This window comes from Scardinius erythrophthalmus, assembly GCF_964197995.2.
Source record: "Scardinius erythrophthalmus genome assembly, chromosome: 16".
Classification (NCBI taxonomy): Eukaryota; Metazoa; Chordata; class Actinopteri; order Cypriniformes; family Leuciscidae; genus Scardinius; species Scardinius erythrophthalmus.
In genome coordinates, this window is record NC_138236.1 from 27932023 (window position 1) to 27948337 (window position 16315).

The following is a 16315-nucleotide window of genomic DNA, read 5'->3' on the forward strand; positions in this document are numbered from 1 at the left end:
TTTTTACAAACATTTTAACACAACAGGCAAGCATTTTGTTTCATTAGGGTAACTAAGGAGTAAAATCCATGCGCTCACTTTATATGGGATTGCACAGAATTGTGTTATGCATGAAAAGTCATTTTCGAAACTGCTGATTAAAGTTGTATTTGACATTACAGAAAAGTATTTAAAAGTACTTCCAGGTTTTAGGAGCCAAATAACTTTGCGTCTTCACACTTGATGTTTTCTAAAGCAGAGGACTGAGGGGGCAGTGTGACTAGCCAACTTACAACTCTAATAGAGGAACAGCTTGTCACACTTTCTGAGACTGATGCGGTCTCAGCAGTTTCCACTGAGCAGCAATGACACCATGCGGAACGTGTCTGTGCGCTCGCAAGGTGCTCTACTGACAACACATATAGTGTGTTTGACCATTAAACTGATGCTGGACATGGACTTGGATGAGAAGTGTGTACTTGAGACACCCCTGAAAAGCTCTGGGTTATTGGAAACTCCTTGGCAGCACAAGCGGGCAGTAAATTAGGAGCAAATACCTTTCAGCAGCGGGGAGTCGTGGGCAGCGCTACTCTTGTTAAGTTTAACTTCTTTCCACAGCGTCCAGTCCTCTGAACCGAGACTTTTACTGTTGTACAGAAAGCCCACAGATAAATGACTTGGATCATTTTACTTTCATAACGTGACGTATTTTGGAGTGAAACAAGATATTCAATGAGAAAACCGTAGTGCCCCCACACACACCAACAGAAAAAAAGGACAAAAGAAGTCCAGGTTTAAAGACAACATATTTCACATTTAATTTTGGACATCACCATAGCTATATGTAACTTTTAAGGACAAGTTTCAGCAACAGAACATTTAATCATTTTGCTTGTTCAAAGTTGTTTTTTTTTTCTTTTTCTTTTAACGTCAGTACATGGTTTGGTCCTGTAACATTTTGTGGTGGTTCTTTTCCTCTGAATGAACGGGGATCAAAAATGTCAAACGCACAACACATGCACATGTCGTTTAGCTGTTTACATAAGGGTAGGACAAAGTCAGAGACTGACATAATGCATATAGCACTGTTTTCTATTCACCCTCCCTTGCTCTGTTCTTGACACTCATATCTAATAAGGCTATATTACAGCTATGAACAAGAAGTCCAACACTGCATTTCTAAGTGTAGAGCACCATATTTACACCAATATTTACAGACGTTAATTTTTAAAACAGAGACAAAACAAACAGAAACACTTAAGATAAATTTGGGTCAAATGAGCCATTTGAAGGATGTACAGGTTTGAAATATAAAAACAAAACAAAAAAATATATTTACATATAGCTGCAACTTATAGCTTAGCTTATTGCAAATGCCCTTTAAATCTCTCAACCTATTCTTTCACACTCAGTCCTGTAGAGCTTTGACTTATTTCTATACCATATGATGGTCAGCCAATGGCCAACTCTTGAGCCATATTTCCTGAAAGAGTGGCCATCCACTGAATAGATGACATACCATTGAATTATTTATCTGTTATCAGATGGCCAGGTGACAAAAAAGCCCCATTTTATCCCAACTATAAGCCAGTTTAAGGCTCACATCCAAAACAGCATTTTAAAACAGCAGTCCTTTCAAAAAAATAAACTTTCAAAAAAATATATGTACATACTTATTAACAGCCCCTAAGGCCAGTCAATTCTGAGACTGGTATATACAGTAACTCAAAGCTGAATGGTACAAGAACAACAGGGTTGAAAGAGATCGGAATCTGCAACCGAAAATGATTTTTAAAGCCAAAGCAGATAAAATCATTTCTCCATTCAAAATTTCGTCTTGTAATAATGACATTTAAAAAGAGGGGTACTGGCTCAACGGTTCTCATTAAAGTATTCAGTGCAACAAGCTGAATACTGTCGCTGTCTGCGGGTTTGATTTTCGCTCTGGCAGAAGCAGCATTGTAAAGGCTAATTATCCCCACTGTGATTCAAAGTATCCTAATTGTAGACTTTTACTTATACCGTGGTGCAATTTTAATTTGATAATTTGATAAAAACTAGGATGAACACATTAATGTGTGGGTGTATCCACAGTGCTGTCTGGGATGCGAATTTGGCAAACATTATTACTTAAGTGGGCATTTCGCAGAACAATATTTACCAGCTTGAACGGATAAATTGCACTTAAATCCCAAAAGATCCCTCAAATATACGTATGTGTTGTGACTTGTGTGTGTCAATGTAATTCAAACCAAGTCATGTGGATTATTCGTAGCCCCTTTAGGGAATTTCCCCTTGTTATTGCAACTGATTGTCACTAACCTCAAAAATGTTGTTATACTGAACATTTCTAAAAGGTGACGAGGAAACACTTCAATAGCACTTTAAAAATGGAGGGGGAGAAACAATAAAATAAAAAGCAAAATGGTCGTATAGTTTAAGACTCGTCAGACAGCACTATGAATTCAAGCAGGGTTTGTTATTTACTCTCACTATTGCTTTAACTGTATTACCATCTCGTTACAATCATATTGGGGCTTAAATTTACAAAACCAATTGTGGTATTTACAGGTTGAGCTTCTTTAAGTGCTTGCATTATGAATTGCCATGTTCTGCTCTATCACATACTGTTGGTCTTAATTTAAATACCTCACTTTATTAAAAGGTCATTTTATTTATACATACAGTTTTCACAACTCTTGATTGATTGGGTGGTGTTGGAACCATGGAATTCTAATTAAGAGTGTTTCATTTCAAGGGCTATAAAAGCAAAATAAACAGGACTTCAAAACAAATGTTGAATTCTATTAAAGTCTAACTGGGCAAAACGAATAAAGACACACATAAAGAAAAGGATAGCAGCGTGCACTTCATTAAAAACAAATGGGTCCAAGAGAAGAGAAACTTAATAAATAAGTTGTGAGAATGATTAAGACGACACAGAAGGCAGGTTTAAAGGTCAAGTTGGGATCGAGAGAGGTCATATACAGCTACTGGTGGAGAACTCAAGTCATCATATGCTACAAATGTGGCAATTGGAACAATCCACTCAGAACCAGCTGTGTGCTGTGCCATCATATGACCTGACAGCAGCTGGCCTGGGCTGAGGCACAGAGTAGCCCATCCCTGGGGCTTCGCTGGATGTTCACGGAGATGGTCTTTTCACACAGAGGTAGCTGGAGAACATTATTTTTCAAGTTCAGATTGTTCTCCTTGACCAGGCCAAGTTCATTTAACATGACTGCTGTTTGGTCTTGATAATGCTCCATTGCCCCAACGCCACCATTCAAGGCAGGGTTGATCACTTTGTCCAGACTGTTGTTGGAGCCAATGCACATCTTCCAGGAGGATTTCTCCTGGATTTTAACGCTGGACAGGCTCTGAGGATCAAGGATAAACCGTCCCCCACCACCCCCTCCAGAGCTGCGATGTTGAAACTGAGAACTTAAGCACAGACTCATGAGTTTTAGACTTTCTACCAGTTCCCCTGCACTCCGTGCTGCACTACGTGTCGAGCCAGATGAAGCATTGTTGTTGTTGCTACGCGAGCAGCTGGAAGGGCCTCCTTGTCCTTTTGTACTCCCGCCACCTCCACTGCTCCCTCCTGTACTACCACCATTTCCTCCTCCTGGAGGGCTGCCCTTGTCTGGTCCTGAGTTACCTTCACCAGGTGGTTTGCTCTGCCCTCCGCTACTACCGCCCCCATTACCCCCAGAGTTTCCAGGTGGACCCTCACTACTGTCCCTGCGGTTTCTGCTGTAGGTGAACCCTGTGTCTTTGTCTAGTCGTCGGCGATGGCTCTCTGAATCATCATCGCTGGTCTCCGAGCTAGAGCAGCTTGAACCACGGCCCTGACTTTTGCGGCGGTGGTAGCGCTTCGGGGCTGTACCAGGAGATGCTATGTTCATCTTCAACCGGCTGAGCTTGGGCGGAAGACTCTCATCCATGTCGAAGTCATCATCTGACTCGCCTTCCTCCTCGAAGATCTGATTGAGCACTGGGGCACTTTTTCGAGATGTAAGTCGGTTGGTGATGGACAGTGGTTTGCGCCGCAATACCACCTGGGTCGGCAATGGTGAAGGCTCCTGTTCTTCCTCCTCCTCCTCATCTTCCTCCACTCGAAAGAGGGAAGTTCGTTGCTTGGCTGAAGCGGATGCAAGAGGGGCCATGACCCCAGGCTTAAGGGGGTTTGGGGGCAGAGCAGCAGGGACAGCAGAGCTGCTGGAGGCTTCGCTGATCTCCTCTCTACGGCTCACTTCCATAAGCCCTTTATTGCGGTGACCGTTCAGCAGGCTCTCTGTACTGCGAGCCGGAGCCTGTGGACCCCCAGCATGAGAGATGGACGAAGAGGCTAAGCTGTCCTCGATATCCTGATGCATGTCGATTTTAGTTGGCCATGACTGCCTGCAAAAAAGAGAAGAACATAGTCCTTGATATAAATAACCTTGCTTTAAATAGAGTACAATCTCCCTTAAAGTCAAAAAACAGCATAAGGTGGTGACTAAAAGCAGGATAATATTAAGTACAGGTGGACATTGCCAAAAACTATTTTTAAAGACAGAAGCTCGAGAGTGCCTTAGGAAAACAATCCAAATGTTAATGACAGTCCTTGACAAAAAAGCCAGACTTGCTTCTTGTGCCAAGCACTCAAGCAAGAAACATGGCAATTCAGAAATATATCTCTGACTTGATGCTGCAACTTGCTTTTATTGTCTTTTCTTATATCCTTACCTTCCTGCTAGAGTATCATTTACACAGCACAGTGTGTGCATTTATGCAAGTTGCTATGGAAAGATACTTTGCTAAGGTGATACTTTAGGTTTTTGAAACAAAGTGAAACAGAGCTCCACAATGTCCTCCCTGGTTGTCATAACCACATCAACACTCCATAAACTTTATGCTGGTCTATGGCTGGGCGATAAAACGGTATCGGTATTTATCGACGGTACACCATTGTCGGTAACGATATAAAAAATGTTCGATATAGCGATATATTTTCATTAAAATGGCGCGACCACCAAAACGTTGCCCAACATCAAATGGTAAACGTAATGAAATCGCAACGAAACTGCACTACTCAGTTTGTGCTTCACGGACCGTTTATCAGTTTGGACCAATGCTGCGCGACACTGTTACTACACAGCGCTAAGAGATCCAGTAAAGTAAGCATTTGAATTCGCCAATGAAGTAATAACATCGCTGCGAGATCTAGTGAGAAAATTTGCACTTGAAATTTCTCTGTTATTAACGGATCAAACAGCGCTGACGTGGAAACCAGGAGAAACATTGTGCCGTGAATGAACTAGTTATAGGCTTTAAGATCATAGATCAGCAACATTCACCATGGATTTAATGTAGTAACACTAACTGTAACCATGGAAGTTTGGCAGGAATAGTAAAATGCTTTCAAGTACGTCACACATCTTTTTCCAGTACTTCAAATATTAGCATATTTAAATGTCATTTCATTAAAAAATTATTTGTTCATCCTTCAAAGCTTACCCACATTTATAAAACTAAAAGCCATTTGCTTGGCTTAGTTGGGGACATTACATTTAACATTTCATTTAATATTCAACAATAATATTGATCTGCCTGCATTGACACTATAATACAAGAACTGAACTGAGCTGGACGATGACATCACGGTGTCATCACGGAGTGGCTATATATATATATATACAGGGTTTTTCCTGGCTCAAAATGAGGCGGAGGTGGTAAAATCGTAACACTAGGGGGGTCCGGGGGCATGCCCCCCCCGGGAGAAAATTTTGTACATTTTAAAGATAAATTCCTTAATCTGGTGCACTTTGAGTCACTCGAATCTGTTGTTAAAAATGAATAATAATCCACCCGCCAACCACCCATATTCTTTGATTTAGATATCTGCATCTGATCATCACATTACAATTATTCAATTAAGCATGATAATATGGTAACATATCACACTGAAGTAGGCTGATTTAAAATTAACATTTATTTAAATTAAAAGTTCTTTTGGCAAAATTACATTTCCTTTATAGCCTAAACAGAGGCTTTACTCCCTTTAAACTTAAATTGTCAATGTTTCATTTTTGAAAACACTCTTATCGGAATAATTTTTGTACCTTTTATAAAGAGCATTTTCCCCTAATTTTATTTAATATATGCTCTAAATTTCATTTCAAATTCTTACATTTTATCAATACATTCAATTAAAATAATAAGACACTAGGCTGTTACCAATCAAATTAAATAATTTACATTGAAAAATTATAACTGTATTAAATGAGATTATGAGATTGTTTTAAATATTTTATTTAAGTTCAAGATTTCCTTTAACACTTACTCTTTTATATTAATATAAGACATGAAGATATTTATGTTTTACATTTTATATTTGTTTTTGTCTGCTAAATCTAATATAATTTGTTGTTTGCCTTAATGTGGATAAAACAAAAAAGTGGTTTAAATTCAAACTTTTCTACTTGTCTTTAAAGGGGCTATATGCTTTTTTCTGAAATTTAAACTCGCGACTGACACCTGTGGCCAAAAAACGGAACTGCTCTTCCTTTCTGCTCGCTCTCATACGTCCACACTTCACAAGTCATCCGCTGCAAAGAAGTCAACATTATGTTTACAGAGGTAAGAACAGTCAAATACATATATTGTTTGAGAAACTACGTTTGTTTGCTGACTAGCGGTGGTGGCAGAGTGATCTGAAACGTTTAACATGAACGCGCTTGACGTCACATCCGCAGACAGCGCGCGAAAAATCCGACCCGACAGAAAATAGGAAAAATAGGATACAGGCTTATAGGTGCACCCACTGTGAGCTGACAAGGTGTCAGTATGCTCATCAGGAGATGTTTGAGTAATACATGGTCAAATAAAAAGGCTATTGTTACGTTTATTTTGGGGAAACAGTTGCATATAGCCCCTTTAAATAAAAAAAAAAAATGTTATAAAAAATTTCAATAATTATTGATACCGAACGATATGAAACATTATATCGTGATGCATTTTTTTAGCTATATCGCACAGCCCTACGGCAAACACAAATGAAGCAAATGCCTTGTTTAAACAAATATTTAATCACATTTTTGCTCAGAGGGAACAGTAAAGAAAATCTGTTAACAAGGATACAGGGTGAAACTTGTAAAATGGCTTGGTAAAATGTTGCCCGTTTTTGCATTACTTGTATTACTATTTTCAGGATATAATGAATAAGTGGACTTAGACCGAGTCTGATTCATGAAACTATAGCTATGTTTAGAGGCCTGATGAGAAATGATTGTAAACATTTCTGTATCTGTTCTTCATAAAGAAAAGAATAAGATAATTTCTGCAATGGCTTAAGGCTGTTGCAAATGATGCTGTCAGTCTATGCATGCGGAAATACCTGTGTAACTTCAAAAGTCAACCTCATACAGTGAAATAACGTTTCAGGCAGAATTTATACTCTACCGCTCATCTATATTCTCCACTAGGATGAGGAATTACAATTCTGAGTACATACAGCCTATAAACTATTTCTGTCTATGAAGGGCACACTGATGAACGAGAACAATGCAATCGTGATCTGGGTAACCAATGGCTACGACCGAATTGATTCTGGGAAGAATCTGGGAGGCTCAGTTTGCTTTTCCATTCTGTTGATATTTCTATGTGGATTCCCATAAAACAATCATGTCACCCTTCATGATCCCTGCTGCATCCTGAGGACTCTTTCCTCTCTTCACCCCATCCGACATATTCCTCTCTTACTACTTTCCCACACAGCATCCTCTCGTTTCTTCCATTCCCAGCTCCTTTCAAAAAGCATCCGCAGCCTCGCTGCTTTTCTAGGTCAGTCCAAACCAATTTCAGCCTCATCTTTTAAACACATTTGTCACCCGGTGCGGCGCTCAGAGGATGTGCTGGCTGTCCACACACAGCACAGTGAACAGACAGGAATACTGACATCTAGCAGAGCTGACCTCTCACAACCTCTTATAGTGAATCCTGCCCCCCTCTGAGCACCAACACCTACTCCCAAGAGCCAACAAACCTGCAGTTAGCCTGCCTGCGTACACCATGACATGGTCAACTCTTTTGAAACATAATATTTTTGACACTAACAACAAATAATATGAGCAAGACTTTTTGCCTGTTGCACCAAAACTAAGAAACCGTAGAGGACTTAACAATACATCTCAAAACTACATAGCATTCTACTGACAAAACATGAGTGTATAAATAACAGACAGCAGAAATGGAGGAACCCCCATGAAGTACCTGAATTGGGCCTTGATGTTACTGGGGCTGGAAGAACGAGGTTGCACCTCCTTCTCCTGCTTTTCCCTCAAGATCCGTTCAGCCAACAAGAAGTAAGTAGCAGTGATGTGGTTGTACTTGTTTGTCTCCAGGGCTCTGGAGGCAGAGCAAAGAGAATGGACAAGTGAGAAAGAGATACAGAGTGTGAGAGAAGAACACCAGTTTAGACAATGAAATTTGGCATGACAGTAACAAGTAAAACTCCACAGCTCTAACAACTAGAGACCCATGTGGCTTCTATCAGTTCAAAAGGTCTTGTATAGCGGCATTCATTTTGAACACCTGAGACTAAAATAACTGAAAAATCCCAGATAGCACACTGTCCCAATACAAATGGGACATTCTGCATTCAGCTTTTTAAGATGGCGAGCCTGGGCATGTTAGCAGAGATTACACTGCTTCTTCAGGGATTGCATACCAACAATTGAACAAATGAGTTTGAACCATGCAGCGACAATCTTTTGGCAAGGATTGAGTTCACGTCATGGCCTGTGTTCATGGCCCAGTTCCGCTCTTATGTGTAAATGCACTGAGCGATTTACATGAGCAAAGAAGTAAGACCCACTTATGTTCTGATCTAACTTATTTTTGTGTGTGTGAAACAAGGAAACATGAAACATTTTGGAAAAGGAAGAATGACTTGTACATGGGATTTTAATGCAATCATTCAGTACACATCCTCTTTAAAACAGATTGAGGGTTCCTTTAAGGCAGACTGACTGCCGTTTCTCATAGTGGGGTTCCCCAGCTGTCAGGGAGTGGAATGGAAGACAAAAGAAAGACTGATGGGTGTTTTGAACTGTCACCCAGCATGCATCTTTCTACAAGACTGTACAGCAGGAGTCTTCTGCACTATGTTCGTTTCATGCTCCACTGTCAGCGGGATGAACAACTTGTGAAAAATGGTACCCTACTAATAATAAAACCATGTTATCTTACAAAAGCTTAGACAGACACAACAGAATAGAACATAACACAATCAATCATTTTGATTTGATAGTCATGAAGTTGTCTAAGGTTTAACTAAAGCCGTGGTCACACTAGACTTTGAGCATGCAAAATTTATTCGGACACTGCAGCGGTCGTGATATGATGACATTAATTCAACATATAACATTTAGTAATTCACTGAAAATGTAAAAAATATACACTCTACTTGACATTATGGCAAAAATATCATTCTTTTAATTCAGCCAAGAGGCCACGCCATGACAAGACTCTGTTAACTGTTGCTCTCCCATTACAAAAAAAAAAAAAAAAACTTAACACAGAAGACAACAGTTCAGGCTAACTCTATGCTATAGTGCATGCTGTGGCAACACTAAAAATAATAAGAATTTATAAGAATGTGTGAAATCTAGCTTGTGTAGCTAGAAGCTTTTGTGTTCTTGAATTGTGTAGAGTACTTTTTGGGCCTAAGATGTTGGTTTAAGACATATTACTTGACAGGTGTCATTGAAACTGGATTGAACACTCAAGTTTAATGCTACCTATTCCTTGTCCGGCTAACTGATCATTCTTTAAGGTGACCAGACATAAACCTGGACGCTCTTTCTAACGCAGTCTTTGATTTCAAGACAGTCCTGCTTAAGGAAAAATATAAGAACAACAGAGATACACTTCTGTGGAAAATGTTGTACATCTCAGCTTCTTAAAATCTGTATCACAAGCCTACAACAAGCCTTACTCAATGATGGCTTCTCTATCGGCGATGTCTCCCAGCACCATGCGTTGGATGATGCCGTTGTGTTCCTCTTCTGAAAGATTCTTGTGAGACACCAGTGGGGTGTTGAATTTGGTAGCTGGAGATGGGTCCACCCCTTGAAGCCACGCGTGGCTCTCGATCTCCTCCAGTGACGCTCGCCTCTTCGGATCCCTTTGAAGCATTCGGTTTATCAGGCTGTGAAGAAAGAGAAGGTGAGGATGCACATCAAAAGTTTCTTGAACATGTGAGCCTAATTCTAGACACTGTTCAAGTCTTAACCCAGGACTGTGTCATTCTTTGCTGGAAACCCAGGATTAGTTGAGGGCTAGTCCAAATATTTATTTGGGGGAAAATGCTCCATGATATTCATGTCACTATTAAGTTCTCATGTTTCAATGGTCAAAATTCTAACTCGCTAAAAGTTTAGCTAGGCATCTTACATGTTTTGAAAGCAAATAGGGGACATGCTTAAGATGTAGCTGCCACAGAGGGGCTTTCTATCATTAACTGAAGAGAAGCCAATAACACTTGTATTAGCTGACTGAAAATGACTTGAGTTGCTGTTGTTGTGAGCAGCCGCTGAGGCAAAGTTCGACCGGGGAGCATCAGCATTCAGCACACGTACGTGGCAAAATTACAGCCCAACCACCATGAAAGAGCCGAGGAGATTCAGCAGGCTTACAGCGGCAGTCTGAAAATCAGCACCACTGAGCTGCAGGAGCAGCCAGCCCGCTCTAGTCATTATCTGCACGCTGGAAATTTGTGAAGGCAGAGAGAGAATAAATAGATATGAGAACTGGCGAGAGAATCTGCCTGTTCGTCTCCACTTGATTATGCTGCCAGGCTCTTATCAACCAACATTACATCTCAAATTGCCATTATAATGCCAAAAATGGGATTCAGAACAACAGGACTCTTTTAGAACAGAATTTAAGTGATTAAAGCCACAATTTCTCCATCACAATATGACAGGGGACGAGACTGCAAGCTGTCATGATGACATTTCCTCTCCAGGGTTTCAGAAATAACTAGTCATTGGGCATTCTGGCAACAACAACTGTCATTAGTGAAACGTAATAAGAGTGTAGTTATCAAAGGCTATGGGACAAAGTAATGGGGTCCAGATGTGACCTTTCAATGTCAACATTAAAAAGCCCAAAAGAACAAACTATGCACTGTGTCTGACATCTCAAAGGCTGTGGATAAATGATTTCTCGGTATTCCTGTCATCGAGGCTGCCTGAGTTTATTAATATGCTGTTGAAACATTTAAAGGTAAAGTGCATTTGCAGTTTAAAGGCACACTATGTAATTTGTCACCACTAGAGGTCATTTATTCAAAACAAAGAATAGGCTTGATGACGCCTTGATTTCGCAGAATCATGGGAGTTGTTGTCTTCCCCTTTACAGCCGGTGGAGAATACGACGGGACTCAGGCAGAAGTCATATTCATGGATGACCGGTAATGTATTAAATATTTATTAACGTTACGAAAGCCGCTGGAGCGATTGCTAATGAGAGACAAGCACGACACAGCTCGAGGGCAGTGGAGCTTTTATTATTCCGCAATATTACTTAATTATTCTTCCGGATCATGCGTATCTGGGCTAACGCAGCGCTGTTTTATCATATTAGATTACATACATTTGAGTGTGTTGAAAGTTGTTATAGTGCGTTCGCTCGGCGGCTACTATATGAGACACTTGTTGCACACTGCAGTAAGCTAGAGCGATATTAGGCATGGTAAATATGGTACTCGCGGTAAATCAAGAAATCGAGATTTAAACAAAAAGACTAACTGTGTTGAGCTGTATAACAATGATTAGTTTTCTGTCTATGAATGTATCCAAACAGTTGCTTAATAAAATCATAATATATTAAAGCATCATTGTTTCCATGATTAAAAAACAGAAATCGAGCGTAACGTGGGTATGATGTCATTGACAGGCGATGCGGTTAAAACGGCTTATTTCTCTGGAATTAAACATTATTATATAGCCAACTATATACTTTTAACCTGTCATTGTTTTTAACACATTTGTGTATGAAATATTCATGCAACAGAAGAGTTTTCCATTTCTATACTCCACAGTAGAAAAAAGCTCCTTCTGCAAAAAGAAAATGCTTCAGGGCTTTATCTAAAACTGTTATTCCTTTTCTGTGAGGATTTACACTCTTGTCTCAATCTGGTAATGACAATTATGCCAAGTTGCTAACTGTCCGCGGCCTCTCTGTGAAGGTCACTTTACTACTTTCAATGTTCTTATCAGCTAAAGACAAATTGAGATTTCACAAAAGCTAGACATTTGAGTAGCTTGCAGTTGAAGTGGAGGGCTGTACCTCAATAGCTTGAATTTCACATGCGAATCAAATGTGTGAAAATAGAGGTAGTTGTTTAATGAGAGTGAGAATATTATGCAAGCAGGCAGTGACTAAATTAATCTGCCTGACGCGATTTCCTTAAAATACCCAGTCTGAAAAGCCCTGGAGATAAAACCAAATCCAAACAAAAGAGCTTAAAACAGAAATCAGAGAGACACTGACAAGCCGCAAGACAGTTAAAGTGAAGGAGGAATCAAATCAAATGCTCATATGAAATAATAAAATGCTGCCAACATAGCAATTACATTTTAATGTCAACAATAAAGAGATTCAGACAATAATTTAGACATTTAAAATCGAATTCCAATCCATTGCTTTCGATAAGTATTTAAATAGGTATATAATTAGAGTCCAAGCACCGATGGTCACTATTGGAATTGCTCTGTTTTAAAATATATAGAGCTTAATATTAGAAAAAAACTATATCAAGGTCAAGGTGTCTTATTAGTACCCAAGGGTAAACTTCTTGTGCAGACAGGAGATTCAGCAGACCATACTTAAGACAATCCATAAAACATTGAAACAGTAAACATAAAATACAAAAATATCCAAAAGTATAAGAAACTTCTAAGAAAAAGCTCACGACAATGTGCCTCTGCACACACCCTCACAATTTTTACCATTCCATTTGTTGACACTTGTGCTAAAGAAATGACACTGCAGAGTTAAGCATTTTTAATAACATCAAAGCTTAAATTTAAAGTAAAAACCAGTCGACATGTCACATTGTGATTTGTCATCTTGCTGCAGTGGGTTCAGCATTGGATTCATGGACTGACTCTATCTCTCTATGATACCAGACTGCTGTCAGCAACCACTTCCACACACTGCACGGATCTCCAGCATGGCAGGCAACCCTGATAAGACTGCTACTCGAGCCTAATAATCACTCTATCGCTGCTGAACGGTCCAAAACAGTGTAGCAGACCACTACAGCTTACTTACAGCACACATGCCATCTCATATTTGGGACACGAGGTGGTTTATATTCCCAACGCAAAAGTGAATGTCAACAGTCCAGGGGGGAAAAATAAATAAAAGTGAAGCAGAAATGTAAGGCCCCAATATACTTCAACAGAAATCAAAGAACAAACCGGTGACAGCATTTCAAACTCGACTCAAAACGGTCTTGCAACCCACCAGTTGAGAAACACTGCTTTAAAGCAATCGATTGTAAAAAGTTATACATAAACGAGAGCTTGTACAAACATATACATATAGCTATGATCAGAAGGCTGTTTTCTCACCGCTGTCATCATTATGTGTTTATTGTGTTATTGAGAGGAGCACGCAGCACAAACATAATCATCTAAAAGCTTCCCTCAGATATTTCAAACTTATTTTTAAGCAAAAGAACGAAAAAGAACTTTGCCGTGAGCATATCGAGGCCTTAACTTCAACTTCAGCAGAGATTTGTAAAGGATGTCCCCCCCCCACCCCAGCCCAGCTGAGAAATGGGCACTTTGATTGTTTAGTCTAAATTTATCTCCAGTCTCTCTGCTAGCGGAAAGGCCATCGCAGGAGGAACCGTGGAAATCTGTTTGGAATGTTTACGCTCTTCCCGAGGCTTCCGAGGATAACTACAGCAGATATCACTGCATGTAAAATCACAGAAGACACAACATCCAGCGCACAAATATAGGCTGTAGGCTGAACAATCCAAATGATGCTTTCTTTTAGTGTTGAAACAAGAATATGGATGAGATCCACATGAAATTCAAAACCCTCTTTCTCCTCAAAGAATGTAGGAATGTAGAGTAAACAAAAGTGACCAAATAATGATGAATTATTCATGTTAATGATGGTTGACATTAAAATGGTGGCAGATGGAAGCAGAGTGATGTTGATGAGCCAACCACTGCTTGTGCATGTATTAACCACATGGTGTGCTGCAATGCCTATCAAATTCATCTGTGATTCTGCAACGCTGAGAAAGAAAGCAACCCGACAGCAGTCCCAGGGGTATAGAGAGGGCTAAATCACACAGCTGGCTCTTTTTACGGCCAAAATACACACTGAACGTGCATGTCAGTCTTAAACACTGCAAGTTTATGCTGCATGAGCCAAACTAAACACGGAAAAAGGAATAAAGTAAAGTCACGGGAGGAATTTGCAGAAGTGCCCCGCAGGGTTGGACGTAGAGCGGGACACACCCTGATGAGAGGAGATGTTAAGACAAAATGACAGATAGTGCAACTAGTTCTAGTTGCTGAAGAATCTTTCCTTGTGTTGACACACAGGCCAGGGTTCCTTTTTTTTCTGTTAACAGTGTTTTAAAGGAGCAATGCAATAATTTAGTTAATTTTTATTAGGTTTTTGTGTTGTCATCATTTGTATTAATTTTTTTAATTTTTTTTATATGGATTTATATATTTAAAAAAAAAATTTAGTTTTTAGTTTTAGTTTATTTAAGCTATTTTTAGAACTTGAGAAATGTTGCCTTGTGAACTAGCATAAATAAACTTATAACAAGTTTAAATTATGTGGAACACCTTTTGATAAAGACTGTCATGAGAAACCCAGGGAAAGATTTAACCAAGATGTTGCACTTTTCACATTTTCACTGGAATGATTTAGTAATAGGATAATCATGTCTTTTATCATACTTCATAGTTGTCTCATATTGCACAACTTAATTACATTGCCTTCTGTGTATATGCTGAAGTTCAAGTAAATTATTTTTTAATGGTTTTAGTTTTAGACAACGATAATAACCCTAGGCATTATGGCGCTTTTTCACGGCATGGTACGGCTCACTTTTGGGGGGTTTTCCACGGTGTACAGTACCTAGTACCCGGTAATTTTTTTAGTACCACCTCGGCTGAGGTTCCAAGCGAGCCGTACCGATACTAAAATGTGACGTGTAAACACTGCAGGTCACTGATTGGTCAGAGAGAATCGTCACTAGTACCAACATCATTGGATTTGCTAGACAAGACACCAAACCATGTTTCAATAGTCAGTAACAGCCACAGCAGTATAATTTGTTCGCATGACTTTTTTAAACGACTTGATTTAAAGGGGTCATATAATGCCATTTTTGTACAAGCTAATATGATTCTTAAGGGTCTAAATGAAAAGTTTGTAATATACTTTAATTAAAAATTCTCATTAGTATTGTAAGAAAACACTAATTTTACCTGGTCAAAAACAGCTCTGTTTTCAGCACGCCGTTTAAGTGCATGTGTCTTTAAATGATAATGAGCTTTGCTCACCCCGCCCCTCTGTTCTGTGCGTACACCGCTTTTAATAATAACACAATAACCATAACGCGTTGTTCATTATAAACGTGGGATTATGAATTATATTGAGAACGTCGTACATAGAAAACATGCTGTAATGTACCCTGAGTGTATGTAAACCTTAGCCGCATTCATCGTGAAGCGTGCAAGCGGTTATACAAATTATATTATATTACGATTATATTACGTTGATTACTACAATCAACTTGTAAAAGTGCATGTACCATTATATGACCCCTTTAAACAACCGTTTCAAAAGAAATGGCTGTACATGGTCAGAAGATGAGGTGAAGGCGTTCCTCTCGGTGGTAGCCGAGGAGGAGCAGTAGAGGCGGAACAACTATAACGATCAGTCTATAATCCCACACACTAAACTGCAGTGGAAAAGCGCCTTTAGTGACACTGAGTGAGTTGTAAATGTAACGATTTATCAAGTTTACTCACGTTTTTTTGTTGTTGTTTTTTTTCCAAGGATGTTTAAGGAAGTATTCTAACATAACGGGGAAAAAAACCTTTAAGGTTTATTCTTATCTACTGGACATTTAAAGAGCTTAAAAGCATGCTTAAAAGCATGCTTTAAGTAATGGAATGTATAAACATAATGCTGAAAGGTAAAGGAAATCCTTTCAGAGAAAAGCATAAGTTTCTATAATATTGGTTTTAGTGGAGGCAGTTTGCTGATAAAGCCATAAATCACATTTGCCACACTGCAC

At 39.3% G+C, this 16315-nt stretch overlaps 1 protein-coding gene across 1 annotated transcript in view; it reads right to left on the reverse strand.

The window, feature by feature from the left end:
* Positions 1 to 774: 774 nt before the first annotated feature.
* Positions 775 to 16315, reverse strand: part of snrka (SNF related kinase a) — a 54915-nt gene continuing 39374 nt past the window's right edge. The window contains exons 4-6 of the mRNA XM_081389368.1: positions 9962 to 10174; positions 8236 to 8370; positions 775 to 4383 (exon numbers count right to left, since the gene is read on the reverse strand). Coding sequence (XP_081245494.1) covers positions 3054 to 4383; positions 8236 to 8370; positions 9962 to 10174 — 1678 coding nt within the window. The 3' untranslated portion in view covers positions 775 to 3053. The remainder of the gene's footprint in view (positions 4384 to 8235; positions 8371 to 9961; positions 10175 to 16315) is intronic.